Genomic DNA, 21,091 nt, shown 5'->3' on the forward strand with positions numbered 1-21,091 from the left:
ACTCTCGGTGATTAGCTAATTGTAGCACAAGGAGGTATTTAGGTGACGATTAGTCAAACTACACAATCATAAATGTATAGAATTCTGATAAAGTTCTTGATAGAGTATTAGGATAATTTGAAATAATTGAAAACATTCGTAAAATATCTAAAAATAATTTTTAAAATTGGAAATAAGATTTTGAGAATAATTAGAGTACTTGTACTTGGGATAGTTATTATTTCGCTGTTAGAATCTTTATCAGAACTAAAAAGATTCCAATTTACAAATTTTGCTGTTCAAACTAGTTGTAATTTTATTACAAATATAAAAATGAGTTCAATTGTTTGTTGATTTTATGTTTTCATAAAGTTCTACTGCACATACCTAACACAGAAAATCTCGTTATACATAATTATATTTAGTTATTATCTCTTTCGGCCTAAAATCTTTTTCAGACCATAGGGGGCGAAGAAGTAAATCTACAATAGATTCAATATCAAGTTTCATATCGCTCAATAGACATAGCTAATTAAAAATCAAATTTATCAGTGTTTATGCGCGTATTGTTTATTCATAAGTTCTTACCATCTTTCATTATGGTATTTAGGCATTCATTAAACCTCATTCTCTGCAATGCAAATAAGTATTCGGAGAAGCTATCTCTAAAGGGGATACACTGTTGAGTTATCTGGTTGGATTAAATCTCTGGCCATCAAAACGAAACGTGAAATTATATCTAAAATAATCTACAATTCTTATTAGTACAGTAGCAATATAAATCGCTAGATTTGTTAGTTTTAATTATCTGTGTTCTAAATTACGTTCGAAATACTTCATTAAATAAAGTGAAATGGAGTGAACTTGATTGAATGTAGATACATAGTAAACAACAGATCATAAATAAAACAATAGGAAAAAGAATTTTTTTTTTCAATTTAATATTCTCTATGTTCAGTTCTTGTGTTCTATGTCCTCGTAAAATTCACATCATAACAACATATTTTTATGTTTTATCTTAGTATCTTACATACATTTAATGATAATCATTAATTTTTTTACTATTTGTAAGACAGGATTTTGGCCAATATTTGCATATATTCAACTATACTAGTGACTCCATTAACTAAGCAAGGATATAAGATACACTCAGCCATCTTTTCCTTAAAGAAACCATGCTAAAAACACTTGTAAAGCACTCTTAACATTTTCCCTATGTACATATCCTAGCAATGTTTTATTGAATAGTATATTCATTTGTATATATATTGTGTTACGTCATTATTTAAATAATTTCTAGGTTTAATTTTCAATTATTCTGGCATTTAAGAATAACACCCCGAACTTACTATATTAATCTAAATAAATCTAAAAAATTACATCAGAAAGTTATTGTGAAAATATTTAAATAACTCATTTTGTTTGTAATGTCCAAGCGAGTTTACCTAAAACTGATGAACTTTTATGTGGAAAAGATGTGAAAGCCTCCTGTTGGATGAACATAAATGATCTCAATTCAAATGAAATGAAATAATGTAGTCAAAAGGGGAAAATACATCTCATAGGTGACTATCAAGTAAGATGCCATGTGTATGAGAGCTTATTTAATTGGTATAACATAAATTAAAAATGAAACATACCGATATATCCTGACTGCCTAGAATCTTATATAGAGTATTATCCAATAAGAATAAGTTTATTCTTTCATCATTATAGACCGAATAACATTTAGTATATGAGATTACCTTAAAAAGTATGCATCGAATTCAATGAATTAATAACACTGTGAAAAAAAGCATTTTTAGAAATGTGCAAGCAAAGAAAAAACGTGGGATATCTGGTTGCTAAGGCAACATGTTTTCATTGTTTCTTGAGCCATCGTGCTCAGAATTGCAGAAATTCATCATTCACTGAAATCGAATACTGATGGCTGCAATTTTCTGGATTGGTTTATCGGTTATTCAGATCATAATGGAAATGTGATTGATCAACTACAGCCCTTAATAGCAGGGTAGTGACAGCCAAAGATTTCGTATTCCTACTTATTAATTGCATGCCTGAATAAAATGCTAATAACTATTTATTCACTAGCATATCTGCAGTAAATATATTCTGTATACTACGATCAGTTATTCTTCACCGATTTAAGATAATTCAACTCATATCTTTACCATTCCTCCCTTTGGTTTACCGTTAGATCCACGTTAAATAGCTAAATACCAATAATATTGGCATCATATTTGATGTAGATCAGCGCTTCCCAAACTGTGGGCCGCGGCCCCCTTGGGGGCCGTACGTTTTGTTGAGGGGGGCCGTGAAATAATGAAAACAAATTTTAAATGTTTTAAGACTAAGTAGATTTTTTTTATTTTAAAAGAAACTTATGTAACTTTTATTATTTCTTTTTTGTTATTTTTTATATTTTAATGGAAAAATTCACACATTGGTGTTGGTTCACAAACTTTGCTTCCTGCGTATTTCGGCGTTTAATGAATATTAGTAAATATTGCTTATTCATATGTTTCATTTCAAAGCAGTGGTTAATTGTATTTATTTCGAATGCTCTCCAGGGAAGCTCTAAATCTTCCTGTCCCTTTCATCACGCGTTTCGTAATCAGGGACTGTTGATATTGACTTTATATACATATCAAAACTCGTTTTATATTATCACTGTCATCCGAGCTAGTTTTTTGTTACCAATAAAAGTTTCGCATATACTTCACACATGAAAAAAAAGCTTAAACAAGTTCATGTGGGGAGATAGTAACTTGCTTGCAGTGGCAAACAACACGCCCTCCCCAACAGCCACTATACTGCAGAGGCAATAAAAACAAGTACTTTTATTATGCCAGGGAATAAGGTATGAGGAGTCTGTGTAATATATTTCTCAACAAATAGTGCAATTAGAGACAACCGGGATAAAAACACACTAATTAATGAATCACATGTCCCTTCATACAGAAACTATGCTGTATAGACTGAAACAAAACCATATGTTGCATGGGCAAACACAGTATCTAACTAAAAACTATTGTTATTAATTAGATGTATGTGAGTTCGATTTCCCAAGGCAGCAATAAAATTCAACCGAACGTGTTAAAATTCGTAAAAGTGTTAAAACTAAGTAATGTATATACACATAATGAATGTTATGGCAGTTTCACATATGGAATTCGGTTGAAGAGAGTTAGCATTTCAACTCAATTGTCAGCTATGCTTTTATCTTTCGGTTGCGCGATCTTTTGTTAATACCGCACCAATCATATGCACGTTTTAATAACCTGCCTTTGCTGTCTGTTTCGCGTTAGGCTTAATTACCATAAAGGGAGAAAAGTCACAAAAGAGAAAAATGTTCCTGGTCCGGGAATTCCCTTATTCAAGTAATATTCACTAATTTCACGTTATCAGTCTGTGGTGTGCCAGTATCGGTAAGTGGTGATATTATTTGATCTATTCTACGTTAAAAAATTTAACCCTGAGATGAATAAGTGGCTGATAAAAAATTTAAAAAAATTTCTGCAAGCAATCAGAAGAAGCAGAAACTGACTCAAAAAAAAAAAAAAGGACAGTATTTCATATTTTACCAGAACAGCCCTCATCGTCTTCAGAACCAAACGGTAAGAGGCAAAAAATGTAATTTATGAATTTGATTTTTGCAATATTCGCTGTGTATGTTTTGTACTGAATATAAATACAATAAATATTATAATAATATATCTCTCTATTACGATTTTTTTTCGAGGGGGGGGCCGTGAAATATTTTAATTTTTGCAAAGGGGGCCCTGACATCCAGAAGTTTGGGAAGCACTGCTCTAGAGGACAGGTGTGTTAGCAAACATCGATGCTTCAGTAGTATAATACAAGTATAAATTTATTATTTTTTTTTCATAATCGTACTAGTATACGAAGGACTGAATATTTGAGTGTCTATTATTACCATTAAATTTTTTACTTATTTTTTCTTATATTTGGAAGTACTCTTTATTTTCTTAAACTGCTCATTATGTCTGCTGTCATATTAATATTCTTCGCGTTAATAAATATTTTTTTTTGAGCCCATACACGAAAAGGTAGTTAATAAACCCATAATACTTGAGTATTGTGAATGGGTAGTGAGTTAGGAAGGAGAAACTTGTTGGCATTTGAATTTAAAAGCGTGTATATTGTACTCCTTGGGAAACGCATCAGGAGGAAGACTGTTCCACAACACAGCAGTAGCAGGGATGAAAGAAATCGAAAAGAAATTTGTTCTTTGGTCTTCGAGTTGTGCTGCGAAGGATATTGGGTGACATCGACACATGTTCCACCAGACTTAGTAACAAGTAGGGGAATTATTGATGCTATTTCTTGCGCACATTTGCCATGGAAATATTTATAGAACGTACATATTGCAGAAATCAAAAGCCTGCATGAAAGTGGATGGAGTGAGTTGTGTCATTAGTCAACCTGATTGTCCTCTTCTGTATTCAGAGCGGGAGCCATTAGGATCCCACCCCAAATGTGAGAGAGCATTATATAAGGAATTTCTCTTGAGCGAAAGAGAAATTCCTAGATTTTTTTTTTTTTTTTGGAAACTGAGGGGGCAATGGTATTGATGTGTTTGTGCCAGGAGAGGTTAGATGTCAGGGTGATTTCAAGAATAGTAATTCTGTCTAGAAATCTGAATGCTGTCAAGGATAATACTGTAAGAAAATTGTTCTTTTTTATGGAAAATAAGTTAGAACTGGGTTTTGCTAGTACTGAAATTGACGACGGCATCTGAACCCATTTGAGGATGGCTTGGAGATTAGAATTGAGGGCAGTGGTGGTTGATGTTCTATAGGTTGAGGTGAGTTGTGGAGAATACGGTTTGTCAAATGAAAGGGAGGAGTTCAACGTGCTGTCATCTGCAACGCTATGTATTTGGGTTGGAGGTCAACTGAAGTAGGTCATTGATATACAGGAAGAAAAGAGTTGGTGACAGAACAGAACCGTGTGGAACTCCAGCAGTATTTGAATAGTGAGAGGATAAGAAACTACTCACCCTCACACATAGTGATTGTCCAGACACAAAGCTGGCAATCCAACTGTAGAAATCCAAAAGATAGAAGTCCAAATGATAGGACTTCTAAACAACTTTTAAAGTTCTTAAAAGAACTGGGCGATGGACTGAGTCCGTGACTCTTTATCCCGTCATCTGAATGAAGAAAATCTGTGTGGATGGAGTGTTATTGAGTTAAAAAACTCTAATCATGGCTGGGTAACGGCAATTTCCGAGCCTCAGTTAAAACTTCATTGACTACAGCATTGCCATTTGTTACCCTGGGAGTCCTAAAAAGGCACCGGTCCCAAACAACTTTTCTATAAACAATATTTCTTTTAGGCTATTAAGTTGCTGATTTAAAAAGGGTGTCAGAAGATTTATTATAAATATTTAAAATTATAATCGATTACTTAAATTATTTTAATTAATATTTTACATTTATATTATTTGCATATATTTTATATACATTAGTATAATTTAGTTTGAAAATTTTTAATGTATGTCTCGCCAACGAAAGGTTATCAGCAAACCTATAGTACATTTCGTATCGTGGGTAGGTTAAGGATTTTTTTTCTCCCATTTTTTATCTATTTATATTTTTTTGCAATTTTTTTATTTATTTTTAAATGATCAAACCGTTCTATCTATTAATTTATGTGCGCTTTTATTTACACAATTTTCGAATACAGTACTCATGGATTGAAACAGTCCGAAAAATGTAATAGATGGCGTTAGTGTAGTCTTACATGATATCAACGAATCTACGAATGGCACTCAAGCTAAACAAAGTGCGTAGCGAGGGGACGGGTAGTATGAATTTGCGCCATGTCCTCCAGGAACAATTGATATACGACTGCTGCATCGATTACACTCGTTCTTTGCCACCACCCCTTTATTAATTATTAGCAGACGAACGTCCGTCGCACACAAATCAGCCCACCACGCTAAAAAAGCTAAGAGAATAGATTTACGGCAGTCGCACGCATTACATTACTGTCGACACACTCCATTCACAAGTAGGTCACGTATGCGACTCAAATGATGAAAGTGACAAGGGGGGGAAAACGCGTTGCGGCAAGTGCAAATGACGCGCGGATTTTTCGAATAGTTGTTTCATTGCAATGAATGCTGGCAAGCGAGCAAAACAAACCCGTGCTGGCGGTGACATAAAACAGGGCAACAGCATGTGAAAAACGACGTGCTATTGCCCTTTGATGGAATAATCAAATGGACACATCCAACCTTTTACGTTAACCATCAAGGAGTGGTCCCACACCTCCATATGTTTTTTTTTTCCAATGTCTTTTGTTTAATTCTTGAATGACCTTCTCAGAAATTATAATAAAGTTAATATAAACTCTTTTAATACGTTACATGTTCTCTTAAAAATCAGTTGATTATTTGTCGTTATATGTGTGTGTGTGTGTAGTTTCCGCTGTTTTCGACGGAGAGCAATGACCGCTGCAACATGGACTGTACCGTGGACAAAGCTGTACGTCCTGTGTGCGGGACGGACGGTAGGACATACGACTCCAAGTGCGAAATTGACAAGGCGAGATGCGAAGGACACCCAGTGGAGTTCAAACATCGAGGCAAATGCCCAGGTGAGTACCCGAGTGAGGTAAGAATTTCGAAATAAGAAACCACATCTTAAGGTTATGGTTAAGCACAGTTTTAAGATTTTTTTTTTTAAATTATTATTTTATCTTGTGGAAAAATTAGTTTGTATCTCTGTCCAAACTTATCTCCATTAAGTTTCGTCAAAGACTTCTATTTGGCTTCAACTCGGTGACTTTTATCACCGAAACAGAACTTATGTGAAAAGTATAAGTAAAAAGAATCTTTAAGGTTTAGCGTTTACTGGTTGCAAGTGTTTCCATATCGATCACAAAGTTTGTCAGTCAGAGCCGAGTGAACATACAGCTACACTTCAGGACGAGGATTGGTGACATCAGTGTGATATCAGCTTCCAATATGGATAAAGTGCAGCATCCCATCCTTATAAGGAAATAGTTATCTTTCTCATCGTAAATTGCTAGGGATGTGCACATAGAAATGGTCTCTTTAACCCATCCGTTATTAGTCAAGCACTTCGGGGTTATAGCAGACGATGGCTTTATGGCCTGGCTTTAGCTGTTGTGTACATTCTTGTAAGGTGAGGGAACAGATTGCATGAAAGAGGAGAGGGAGACATATTATTGAAATAGTTAATCGTCGATAGTTCCAGACCTCCTGTTTTGTTATCTCTCGACTGTATAGTCATTCAGAGATAAGCAGTGCTCATATCCCCATAAGAATAACCATTATCTGATTCGATTTAAGTCACCAACTAGAACTTTTTATAGTCTTTTTTTTTTCAGCAGGTTCCCGAGTTAGCTGACTTTTTGTACAAGCAAATAGGTTTTCTATCTCAAAAAAAAAAAAACCCTCAGATTTTAACTTCGTAACGTAGAAAAATCGAAGGAAGAACGCACATACTTTAAGTTATGGTTTAGGATCACAATATGGTGGCAGTTGGCTTCTTTCTACTCTCTTCTGTTTAAAAACCTCGGTAACCATGAGATCAGCTACCAATGAGGACTAATAATCTAGGCTGGCTGCACACCGATTGCCAAAAGTTTGTTACAGCTAAAAACCGTCCCCCTTACTTCCTTCGGGGAGCAAAAAATGCATCACAAGAATACATATATCACTGCGAAATGCTGGAAACAGTATATATAACATTCCTCTATTGATCTAGTTCAGGATATTATCAAAAAGAAAAAAAAAAAGCCCTTTCAAGGAGTAAAAAAAATACTAATTTTCTTCTATGACGACCCCCCCCCCCCCCATCTTAAAAAAATCCCGTGTTGTTTTAATATTCCTAAAATGCTGCTATACGGTGTTTCTAAAGTTTACGCCTTTGTTAGAAACAGGAACAGCAAAATCCATTTTACATTGAAAGTATAACAAATGAAATCCATGGTTACGTGCACGTTCTAAATTATTCCGGTTATTACAAACTATAAACATGTCTGATACTGTATACTGTTTCAATGGAGATAAAGAAAGGAAATTCTTTTATCAATAGCCTCAAGAATATATAACGGAAAAGGGTAATGAAAATAATAAACTATAGCATTAAAAATCCATTCTTCATTTCCTGAGAATTGTGGCACATTTGCAGTTCTAAGATAATCCTTTAGTAGCAAAAAAACTGATAACTACAAGGAAATAGGGCAGAACTAACTGCTGTATGCCTTTTCAAATTGTTGTATTATTTCCTTTCTTGTTCATTTCAGGTCTTGAATAAAAAACGTGTTACACGCCAATTCCTGTGTAACGGTATCATAGCAACATCTCCATGTCACACTAATTCGCGTATTTTATTGCATCTAGGAAAGTATTCTAACAATGGAATGATATCAAGGCTGGGCGTGGTTTGCGTTGCACCCAGTTCGTTCTAAAATTAAGTACATTGTGTTGGTTGAATTCAAGATAAAAATTATAGAAGTTAATTAGGTACATGTGCTATTAATCATGTTGCTCTAAAAATATCAGGATTAGTGTAAACGTATGATAATAGTTAACCTACATTTAAATGTTTTACGCTTTCTTATATAGTCGTAATGATAACTGTGAGTATACTGACATGTAAAAAGTTACGTGTCATTACCCCCTAATAATAAATAGCCATTTAGTAATATCGTTTTAATTTCAGTATTTACATATTTAATTTTTCACTTTTTTTTTGGTTTTAATAATACAATTTGATGCTAATATCAATTCATTTGTTACGATATTTGGAAGGATAGTTTCCAATAGCGTATTGATTTTAAGTAAGCAGTTTTTTTTTTTTTTTTCTGCTAAAATGCAAACACTTAAAGAAATTTAACGAGAAAATTAAGTAACGAACTATGTCTAAAACGAGACAATAACAAACAGACCGCCTCTAAAAGTTAGTGTTTACCAGTATCCATCATTTTGGCCCTTGGTATCCACTTGAGTGTATGATTCATGGCACAATTTAGTCTCCGCGTATTTCGTCGGATTTCACACAGATGAATCACACTGCCAAAAAAAGAAAGCAGAAGTCACTTATCTGATGATACGATCAGACTGTAGTCCTGTCTTTTCCTTATCCCTCCTTAGCCAGCTAGAAATACATTCTCGAAGTGGCGCGATTACGTCAATAAAACAAACACAATTACATTCATTTGGCAGTGAAGAATGTCCGAAAATATTTCACTAACATTCGCCTGTGATGAAAATCACCGCGTCTTAGACTGAGGAACGCCACAAACAACTAAATATTATTTTCTTTGTGTGTTTTTTTAAACATCATTAGGTTCCAAGAATGCTTACTTCTTGCTACAAACTGTCTTTCCTTTTGGTTCTTTTTTAGACGCAGGAAGATGCCGAGCTCAACGTGCCCTTGCACAAGCTCAAGCGAAAAAATACGTTGCTGGAATCTTCATCCCGGAATGCAAAGAGGATGGTAGTTATTTTGAAGTTCAGTGTCACACTTCAACCGCTTATTGTTGGTGTGTGGATGATGTTGGGAAACCAATACCAGGATCTTCAAAACATAACACAAAGCCCAACTGTTCTCAACCAGGTAGTCATGTTTAGTCTCTGAAGTTAAAAATAGCTTGACTGTTTTGGTTATTATATACAAAACATAATTTACATTCATATATACAAGTACAGACTATTTTTTCACGTAGTTTAGGAGAGAGAATATTATTATTGTAATTATCTTTCCTCTTTTGAAACTAATATTTGCATAAATAATATCCTAGTTACATAAGAGCCTTTCGATATTAATGACTAATAAATGTTTAAGATAATTTCTCCTAAAGAGAACCACTATTTCATGTTACAAAAATGCCGCAAGAAAACCTTAATTTGTAATGCAATAAATTAAAAAGAAAATATGACGTAAACATCTATAAATATTCTACCTATTTCGTTCATTTATTGTGAACTAAAAGCAGATGTGACGTCACGTTTCCATAAAATACTTGTTCTATTTCATTCACGTGAAACACCAACTACAAGCCCATTATGACGTAACAAAGTGTTATTATTTACTTTTGAAAAATGACTTTCTGTTGTTTCTAGGATGATTTTAAAAGTATTCACAAGGCTCAATAAACTTTACAAATATTGCTTTAAGTTTCAAATACTTAAATTAGAAAAAAATATCCATCTTTCTACGATAAACACAGGAGGATAGAATGACTCATGTAATGAATTTTTAACAAGTAATTATTTTTAAAGGACTGGCTAATGAAGCGTTTATGGAGTGTTAAAATTCATAAATGTAGTTGAAGACCATAATATCCTGAAGGCGTTTTTCAAGGACAAACTATTGTAAACTTATTAAGTGATGATGAACAAAAGTCAAGACTGCTGACGTACAACAATATAAGGCACGGATTAATTTGAAAGACTACTGAAAACCATACAGAATCGTGCACATTTATAATGCATCACTGACGTCATGAAAAGCGATTCATTATAATTTTCAAAAAAAGGTAAAAAAAAAAAATAACAGTCATAGTTTGTGTCAAAAATTGTAGTTCCCTTGGTTAAACAAAAGCGTGATGTGTTCGAAATCGTGATCACGTGACAATCGAACAGGTGCATGAGAGATGGAAAGTGAACATTACGCTTGTATCGCAAGCTACTTGAAACTTTCGAGATCACGGACTCGCAACAGGTTTTGCATACTCGTGTAGAAACACTACAAGACACAGTAAATTGATTTTAAGGATTAAAAAAAAAAACAACAACTTTCGTACTTCAACAGTTTCAACATCGACGTACTCGAACACAAGTTTCTATGATAGTATAATCACGTGTCTGCCACGTTTAGACGCACAGCTGTATATCTGTGCATGATTGTTACATGTGCATGATTGTGCATGTCTGTGCATGATTGTTACATGACGCATAGCTATAGAATTAGCACCTACTAGGACTTATTATGAATTCCGATGTACGTTAAAGATTGAGGGTTTCATCTGCCATCTACCGGTTACACCTATAGCTACAAGTGACGTCATTGTGTAACGAACTGCCAACAACAAAGCCCTTTTTTTTGACAGATTACCGGAACGTGCTTGGAACGTCTGCTAGTCGTTAACGAGACAACTTGTTTATAAGCATGTGCAGACGTGGAAATGCAGTATAATAGCGCAGTTAATCATTCTAATACCCCACCACACCTCTAGCATTGGCTTCCTTCTGCTGTACAAGGTAACGACACAATATGATGACACATGCCAACCAAAGTCATATTTTCCTTGGAAAAAGTGGAAAATCATGTAGGCAGTCAGATAATGGATGTGGTAAGAAAGTGGTTATTTGGAGCTTGGCAAGTATCATCATTCTTCTGTACGTGGTACGTGCCTCTGAACAATTACTATATTAAAGTTCAACTCTTTTAAACAGACGTTGCATCCACGTTGAAATCTTTGCCTAGGTGAATTACCGACTTAATTATAATCAAAAGAATGAGCTTGCAAAAGACAGCAATGTCCGCTTTTAAAAAATATATGTAATACATTTTAGGATCCATCCTTATGCCCAATATATAGAAGAAATAATTTTTTAAAAAATAGAAAAATTTATTATCTCATCAGAACCCATAAAAACAATGTCAATTTATAAATTCAGTTATACCTTCTACTAATTAATGTTTTTTTTTTCCTATACGTTAAAGATGGGAGAGCAAGAATAGCATATCTGGGATTTTATTTCAATATTCTTTCCTTTTAGAATTCGAAGTATCATTTATAGGATTTTTATTATTTTTTATTTATATAAGTAGGAGAATGTACGATAGTTCTCTTACATGTTGCTAGATGGCGTTAGCTTTAGTGACACGGGAAAAAAACATAATTTGCTTTCTTTCATTTAGAAAGATTTAATTTTGCAATTATAAATCCCGAATTATGTTTTTTTTTTCTTTTTAATTTTTATTTCTAGGAAAGAGATTAAACCGGAGACGCTCATCAAGACGAAAACAGAAGAAAGGTAAGCCAAAGAATCATATTCTATTTTCAGATCATTAACAATGAAATCATAAAAAATACTACTAATGACTTCTTGCATTATAAACAATTCATTAAGTTGGTCACTGATAATAGCAACAGTACATTGTTGTATATACAGTACTATTGTCTAAATTGAGTTGGATGGTTTTTAACAATGTTAGAATTGTTTAACCACTTCTTCTTCTTCTTCTGGGACACGAAGAACCGTTATATGGTTTCTTCAACCAAAAATGAGTGAGTCGGTTTCACACGGAGGTACCAAAACTGTGTATATTTAAGCGAGAATAATCGAGATATATTTCTGATAACAAACTTGAGAGGTTGAAAGAAACCTCGTTCACAAAACGTTAAAAAAATGAATAAGCCATACCGGATGGAGAAATTAAAGTAGGAGAAATAATGAAAATGGAATTATATACGGTAAGGAAGAATTAAACACATCATTTTTTTCATCCGCCGTTTATGCTGTTGGTTCAGATTCATTTACCCGTTCGGAATAGTTTGTTATAAACTTATGTACTCAATATTCGGAAAACATTTCTTAATAATGGACTTTTCTCAGACGTAGATTGATGCAAAGATAGAATATGTTTATCGCATTGGTTTCAATTCCTGTAACGAAACCCTGATGCATCTTTCATAATGAACAGGAGTGTAGTATTATTAAGATGGGATCTTAATTTCCTAGGTAGTCACGGTAAGAAATGTCTTGTCAAAGGTCTTTCTTGTATGAACATTATCAATAGACATAAAGAAATAGCTCACAGCGAACTCCTGTTTTTCTATTGCTTTTTAAAGCAGCCTATTGGAGTTTTAAACTCATTCTTATTTTACGATTTACAGTTCGATATTCGGAATAGTCCATATGGTGACTTTAAGAAAGCAAGTATAGTTCATATATTTGTCATTAGACAAAATAAAAAAGAAATAGTTCATATGATGACTAAAAATAATACTTCATATGGGGACTTAAGAATAGTTCATATAATGACAAAAAAAAGAAATAGTTCATGTGATTACAAAATAACAACAAATAGTTCATATCATGTCAAAGAAACAAGCAATAGTTCATGTGGAGACTCAAAACAAGAATAGTTTACATGGGGACTTAAAAAACAAGAATTGTTCATATAATGACAAAAAAAACCAGAATAGTTCATATAATAACAAAACAAACAAGAATAGTTCGTATAATGATTAAAAAAAACAAGAAATAGTTCATATCATGACAAAACAACAAGAAATAGTTCATATCATGACTAAAAAGTTCACATGGAGACTTAAAAACAAGAAGAATTCATATGGGGACTTAAAAAACAGAATTGCTCATATAATGATAAAAAAACATATAATAACAAAACAAATAACAAAATAGTTCATATAGTAACAAAACAAACAAGAATAATTCATATAATGACCAAAAAACAGGAATAGTTCATTTTATTATGACTAAAATAATAGTTCGTATTATGACTAAAATAATAGTTCGTATGATGACTAAAAATAATATTTTATATTAAGAAAAATAACAAGAATATTTATTATTCGACTACCAATTATTATCATAACAACGAAAAATAGCGAAGCTGAGCATATATCATTATATTTAATTATAGCAAACAACAATTATGTATAAGAAAAGGACCTTGTTTATTTCATCATGTGCAGTAATAATAATATATGACAACAATGCTTTCAATGCTGTTTAACGACAGTAGCAGGAGCGCTAATTTATACGTCAGTCAGAATTCTTATCACACGTTTGCTGAACAATGTTTCATTATGCCACACAAAGAGAAAATGGAAACATTGACGCACGCTTGCTACCCAGCAAAATCAATAACGCTTCTACGCGAAAGCAGTTACGTCTCGTCGACAATTTCTCCTTCAGCCAATCTCGGTGTGGACGGGAGACCATTATGTACACTCATTTTTAATTGTCCTGTTTATTGCCTCCGTTAATGATGGAGGCGTCCGACAAGCGTCTCCATGATGATGTAGTCCAGAGCAATCGCTGTCCGTCTAGACCTTCCGGAACATTACTGATTGCCTAAATTACATAAATGAAACATTCCATACGTGCTTTGACGGCTGCTGACCACAACGTTCTTGGCACAGGAAGGACGTGTTTATATGATTGTCTGTGTGATGCAGAGAAAAAAAAGATTAGAAGCGCAATTAACTGCCATTTATTGGATAATAGGACAATAAATCGGTTATCAAAGTGATAAATGAGTAATTAACAGAAATGAGTAAGACCGGTGGCTACTTGACACGAGGTTTGATTCGAAATCAAAAAGTAATTCACATAAATTACAAGTCAAAGAAATAAAAAACGTAGTGCTCCAAGTACGTGAGTAAAACATGCACAAGTAAATATGAACTATTCCTAGCAACAATGAACTATTCTGGCACCAATGAACTATTCCTAGCAACAATGAACTATTTCTGGCAACAATGAACTATTCTTGCCAACAGTGAACTATTATTCTTGCCAATAGTAATTGTTTTTACCAATGACAAACTATTCCTGCCAACAATGAACTATTCTTGTCAACAGCAAACTATTCCTAGCAACAATGAACTATTCTCGCCAATAGTGAACTATTATTCTTGCCAATAGTAATTGTTTTTACCAATGACAAACTATTCCTGGCAACAATGAACTACTCTTGCCAACAGCGAACTATTATTCTTGCCAATAGTAATTGTTTTTACCAATGACAAACTATTCCTGGCAACAATGAACTACTCTTGCCAACAGTGAACTATTATTCTTGCCAATAGTAATTGTTTTTACCAATGACAAACTATTCCTGGCAACAATGAACTACTCTTGCCAAGAGTGAACTATTATTCTTGCCAATAGTAATTGTTTTTACCAATGACAAACTATTCCTGGCAAAAATGAACTATTCCTGGCAACAATGAACTATTCTTGCCAACAGTGAACTATTATTGTTGCCAATAGTAATTGTTTTTACCAATGACAAACTATTCCTGGCAACAATGAACTACTCTTGCCAACAGTGAACTATTATTCTTGCCAATAGTAATTGTTTTTACCAATGACAAACTATTCCTGGCAACAATGAACTATTCCTGGCAACAGCAAACTATTCCTAGCAACAATGAACTATTCCTGGCAACAATGAACTATTCTTGCCAACAGTGAACTATTATTCTTGCCAATAGTAATTGTTTACCAATGACAAACTATTCCTGCCAACAATGAACTATTCTTGTCAACAGCAAACTATTCTTACCAATGGAGAACTATTCCTGCCAACAATGAACTATTCTTTACCTACGGAAAACTATTCTTCTAACAATGAACTACGCTTACCATTGGCTTCATATTCCTACAAACATTGACCTTACAAGTACTAAGGTCATTGTTGGTAGAAACGATTTATTAGTATACAATATTTTTGCTAAAATGAACTACTTCATCGGCAGCTGGCTTTATATTGCATTTTTTTCTGAATGTCTGTTTTCTAATAAAAATTCTTACACTTATTAATTAACATGGGTATTGGTAATAATAATGCAACCATTAATATGTAACGGAGTATGTCCATATTTGCCATATTTAAACTTGTAGCGTATCATATTTGATGGCTATAAATGATGAGTTCAAAGCCACGATTTATTGCAAAACTCAGCTATTACGAAGTGTTCCGATAAGTTAGAGGGGAGGGGAAAAAAGTGGGCTGGGACACAGCGCATAGTACGCACTTCTCTATAATTAGCTGCCTACGTCGTGTGTTTACCGGTGATAAACCAGAACCAGGTGTCTCTTTAAATATACCTGATCAAGGTGGTTTGAGAAGTCGTCTGTCATCCTGTAGGTTGCAAATATTGGACCAAAACGAGGTTTTTTTTTTTTTTTTTTTTTGCTATTCGTTACTTGGATGTTTCACAGAACGCCTGTGCCTCAGAGCGAAACGTAGTTGCAAACATCGAATACCTCAAGTGCTTGCTCAGTTCGTAGAGGTCAAGTAAGGAGATCTGGGTAACCTACAAAAAGAAAAAAAAATGCACACAGAATGAATATTCTCACTTAAACTATATCATAACAGATATAGTTTTTTCTCTATGAAAAATTGTTAGTGAAAGACCTGATCATGTGACAAATGATCGGATCTGTCGATTTAGAATTAAAGTTGACATTAATTAACATATTGTGTCGCTTCAAAACTAATCGCATTTAATAAATTGCAATATGCTTATTTTAGACTGTTTATTCAATTTTACTCTTTGTATTTGTTCATCTTACACCACCAAATGAATGTTCCATAAGCATTCTCACCTCAGATATGGCAGAGAATGTTTATGGAACAAAAATGGCATATTTGTTCGAATGTTCACCCTAACAATTTCAAAGTATAATGTTACACTCCGTTTTTTTTATTTTATTTTATTTTATTTTTAATCGGTTAGAAGTTTATACATAATATACCATGTTGTCTCGTTTTCAGGCTGCAGCACCAATGACAGAGCAACATTTAACAGCAACATAATCGCCATCTTCCGGTCAGAATATAACCGAGTCTCTCATACTACTCCAGGTAAGGCTTTTATGAGTATAATAGTGTTTAAGAGTGCAAATCATACTGCACTTTTGCAGTAAATATTCTAAGCAACACGATGATATATATGTGAATAATTTTTATGTTTTCTACTTAAAGAGAACGCTTTTTTTTATTGTTTTCTTATTAATATGCTCTACAAACTTTTCTAGATTTTTAGTAATAATTTAGTAATAATTTGCTGTACATTGATACTGTTTGAAAACTATGCAACCTAGGGAATTTATTGTATTAGTCCTTGGAAAAATTTTCAACAAATAAATAAATAGCTGTAGGTATTTTTTATTCTTATATATATATGGAAATATTTATTTTTTAGTACCAAGCCTGTTGAGCGATCCATTGCTAGATACAGAAGAGAAACGAGTTATCCAATGGAAATTTGACGAACTCGACACTAATCGAGATACTTACCTCAAAAAGAAAGAAGTCCGTGACTTAAGAAGAATGGCTAAGAAAATCGTCAAGCCCAAGTCGTGTGCCAAGACATTCACTAAGTATTGCGATACAAACCAAGATAAGAGGATCTCCAGAAGTGAATGGTCGGAGTGTTTGGGGATGGATAGCAATAGTAAGTAGCTACAGAACATTAATGACCTTCCTTTATTTGCTGTTAATGTGCGTTCACGAAAACTCCCCCTCCCACAGACATACACACACACACATACACACCATTTTTGGATTTATTATTCCGAATGATGAGTGCATTTGGGTGTTGTGTCCGTTGCGCTTTACATGCTAAAACAAAGTCTCAAAACGTTATCGCGAATGACATTTTCACTGCTTTTATCGTGGCGTACGAAGCCGAGCTTGGTTGAACTGTAAGAATGAGTTTTGTAGTTTTACAAATTAACGTTTGTTCTTTGGCTATTAGAGGTCATCGCGAGGTTTTTCCTGTTGTCATAGTAATGCAATACAAATACATATCAGTATAATGGTAGTACACAACGGTGAAATGGATGTAAGGACGTCCACAGACATCATCACTGTCTTCTATTACTATAACAAATATTTTTGACTTCCATCTATCCTTTCCCCCATCACTACATTCACTTGTGGCAGCTTCGTATTTTTTAATCCATCATAAATATGTCTCTTTCGTCTAAAGACAAAAGTGTCAGGTAGTGGATTGCCTGTAAATAATACGTTTTGTATCATATGACAAGCCACCATGATGGATACTGAGCTGCCTTTAGTTATATTTAGATAAAGATTCAATTTATCAATTACGCCTGTCTGCATTCGCTTAAAATAGTTACTCTCTGTGTTACTGAAAGAACCTCTCGACTAGCTTCCTACTCAGATTACTCCCAGAGGCGACCAAATAAAAAAATAAATTAAAAAAAAATTGGGAAAAAAAAAGAAGTGAAAAATAAAACCATGACGACAATTAATGTTTCGTGGAGCATTACTCTTACCAATCATTATTTAATTCGTTGTAAAGTTTACATGGAAAATCAATCTCTTCTTCGTATACAATCCATCTACAGGCATATTACTTTGACATTAATGTGTCTTTTCAAAGATCAGGTGATCAATCTTACTTGATAGCTCTGTTGATTAACAAATGTATATAATGACGCTGTCTTGGGTTGATAAATAGTAACGCTCTGTCTAAAAAAAATTACTCAAATGAGTTCGTGGATCGATTCACTCCAATCTTCTACGTATAAGGGAACTTGAAAGCATGTGGCCATTCTAAATTAGCTAATTGATACGCATTGTTATTTCCTGATCGAGAGGAAAAAATCAACAGTATAGAATCGGCATAGTTACGTCATATGTATAGTTTGAAGCTATATTCATTGTTGAAAGAGCAACAGATATAAAACTGTTTAGTATACGTAGAATGGCCACTGATCATATGATGTCTGTCCAATTATAACAAGACTAAAGCAGCTCGACAAAATGTTATACAAGTCTTTTGAGGAGTTAATTTTTTTTTAATGTAAAATTAATGCACAATCCCATTTGCACCCAATTATAGCCATTTGTACAACCGAAACTTATATTGGTATACATCACCATTAGATATGCTTTTGAAATTTAACTGAAGTGTATGGTTTATAGAATGAACTTGTTAAAACTTCGTTCTAGGCGTTTAAAATTAAAAAAATAATAATAATAAACAACAGTAACAACGAAAAAAAAAGATCGACATGTATTTGCTACACCTGAAGAAAAACTTTTTTTTTATTATTATTCTGAAATCTTTTAGAATCTTTTCTCAGCAAAAGACGTCTTTACTTGCGACATTTGAATGTCTGTCACAAATGAAGACATTCTAAGACACTTGAATGTCTTCATTTGCGATATTGTAATATGTTCGTTTAATATTTAATAAATAATTATTTATTACACTTACGTATTAATATTTAGGAATATCTTATATTTAATGCATAGTTATAATAAATAATATTTGAGTTATGAACCATGAATAAAGTTGCGGTCAATTTTCTGTAGGAATTTAATGCGTGTGTGTGTGTGTGTGTGTGTGTGTGTGAAATTATCAAAAACAAAAAAAGTTAACGAAGGATAACAATCAAGGAAATAATTGCAGACGATCATTTAAAAAGGTGCGTTTCATGATAGCGTTCTTGTGCAGTTACGTCATTACTATACACTACTGCTACCTAATTCACGAGTATTATTTTTTTCCTATTGCATTAACATCTACGAAATTCTTAACAAAATATCGTAGATTATTTTATATATTCGAATAATATTGTTAAAGTAATATTTTATTTCATATTTAATTTAATTATTATTTTTATTATGGAATAACCTAGCATATTCAGTAAAAAAAAAGTTAGAAAAATATAAATAAATTTATTTGGAAAATTTTAAAGCAAAATTTATGAATTGGTTTAAAAAATAGGACGTGCAATGAAAGGGATGGATTGGTTTGAAGTGGTAACGATAGGAAGTATGGAAATGCAAATATGACGAAAAAAATACTACGTCACAAAACGTGCATTCGGAGCATGCGTATTTATTACAATAGCAAACGCAGTTAAGCAAACCATATCTTCGTAGTTTCATGTCTAGAGTGTAGGAAATTATTCCACGTAAATTCGATTCCGGATCGATGTAAAATAACTACTAAGATAAAGGCATTTAATAAAAAAATAATCTTCAAAAAAAAAAAAACTCACTGAAAAATTTCTAGAACCTAAATAAATTTAAAATTTCACAACAGATGGCAGTACTGTATGGCTAATAGGCTGATTATTAAAGAACAAATTCATTATTACAATGTACACTATAAGAATTAAATAGATGCAACCGAATAATGGAATAAGCCATTTGTGTGAATTTACTTAAGAAAAAGAAATATTCTTTTGAGATTTGCTAGGCAGTTTCCATGAGAAACCACAGAAAATTGGCATGATTTTATGTCATGGTTTAAAATGAAAATTGTCAATTTTTGTTAAAATTTAACTATATTGTATGTTTTCCAGAAACTGGTATTTCTTTTTTTTCCCTTGTCTTCCCTGTATGATTACAGAGAAATAATAAAAAGATGAAATCATCTTTTAATATATTGCAAGTATAACGATTTACTCTTTTGTTGGATTTAAGCCTAAGAAATTTAAGATCGTATGTATTTTTTTCTTCATTTTAAAATGAAATTTCAACAAGAACATTGCTGCGTACTTTCAGATATTTATTTAAAAATCAACTTGTTTAAGCTGCTTTTTAAACGCTGACTTAGGAAAATCAGGAGACTTTGTATAAACAAATGAAGCGACATATTTTGGAACTCGATTCACTGTTGAATTCCAAAATTGAAAAATAAAATAGATTCAATACCGGATTGCTAAAAGCTTTGAACCGTTTCTAAACAGCGAAATAATCAAAGATCAAAAATGTCTTAAAAGCAAGCCTTATCTACTTTTTTGTTGATAAGCAGATAATGTTTTTAGCGAAAAATAAATAAATGATGTAATTCTCATAATAATGAGTGTGCCACAGTAAACAATAAAGATATAAATAATGCAACAATAGCAGTCTTATTGTTGCATCTTACGCCCCCTTACGGCCATATTTGCTGTTCACATTATTTTAAATCGTACTCATCGTATAAATGATGACAACGAATATTTTTTTTAACTTTAAATTTAATCCTTTGTTTTCGGAACCCCTACAGTCTACGAAACTAACATTTAACAATCAATAAGAATATGCGCAGTGTAATTCATAAAAACAAACAACGTAATTAATTAAAAAAAAGAAAAAGAAAGAAAGAAACCTTACTGTAGTGTCAACAACTACAAATCCTTAACGGAAAAGTAGAGAATTGTCAGTTTCTGGGGAGTCAAACACACTTCTCAAATTTAACATCGGTGTTATACCAGCGTTTGTAGCTGATGACATGATATGAGATACCTCAAAGCGCCATCTGGCGTACACATTTAATAATTTCATGTGCTGACAGGTGTCGTTATAAAAGC

At 33.0% G+C, this 21,091-nt stretch overlaps 1 protein-coding gene across 3 annotated transcripts in view; it reads left to right on the top strand.

The window, feature by feature from the left end:
- The window catches only part of LOC150101655 (SPARC-related modular calcium-binding protein 1-like), a 72,217-nt gene that overhangs the window by 22,806 nt on the left and 28,320 nt on the right, over positions 1-21,091 (top strand). For all 3 annotated transcript variants that reach the window (XM_090400922.1, XM_090400923.1, XM_090400924.1), the window contains exons 2-6: positions 6,432-6,606; positions 9,387-9,599; positions 11,978-12,025; positions 16,527-16,616; positions 16,957-17,208. In XM_090400922.1, the coding sequence (XP_090257048.1) occupies positions 6,432-6,606; positions 9,387-9,599; positions 11,978-12,025; positions 16,527-16,616; positions 16,957-17,208 (778 nt within the window). The remainder of the gene's footprint in view (positions 1-6,431; positions 6,607-9,386; positions 9,600-11,977; positions 12,026-16,526; positions 16,617-16,956; positions 17,209-21,091) is intronic.

Source organism: Typopeltis vanoorti, chromosome 11 (genome assembly GCF_054136105.1).
Source record: "Typopeltis vanoorti isolate ZY-2024b chromosome 11, IOZ_Tvanoo_1.0, whole genome shotgun sequence".
In the NCBI taxonomy this organism is placed as follows: domain Eukaryota; kingdom Metazoa; phylum Arthropoda; class Arachnida; order Uropygi; family Thelyphonidae; genus Typopeltis; species Typopeltis vanoorti.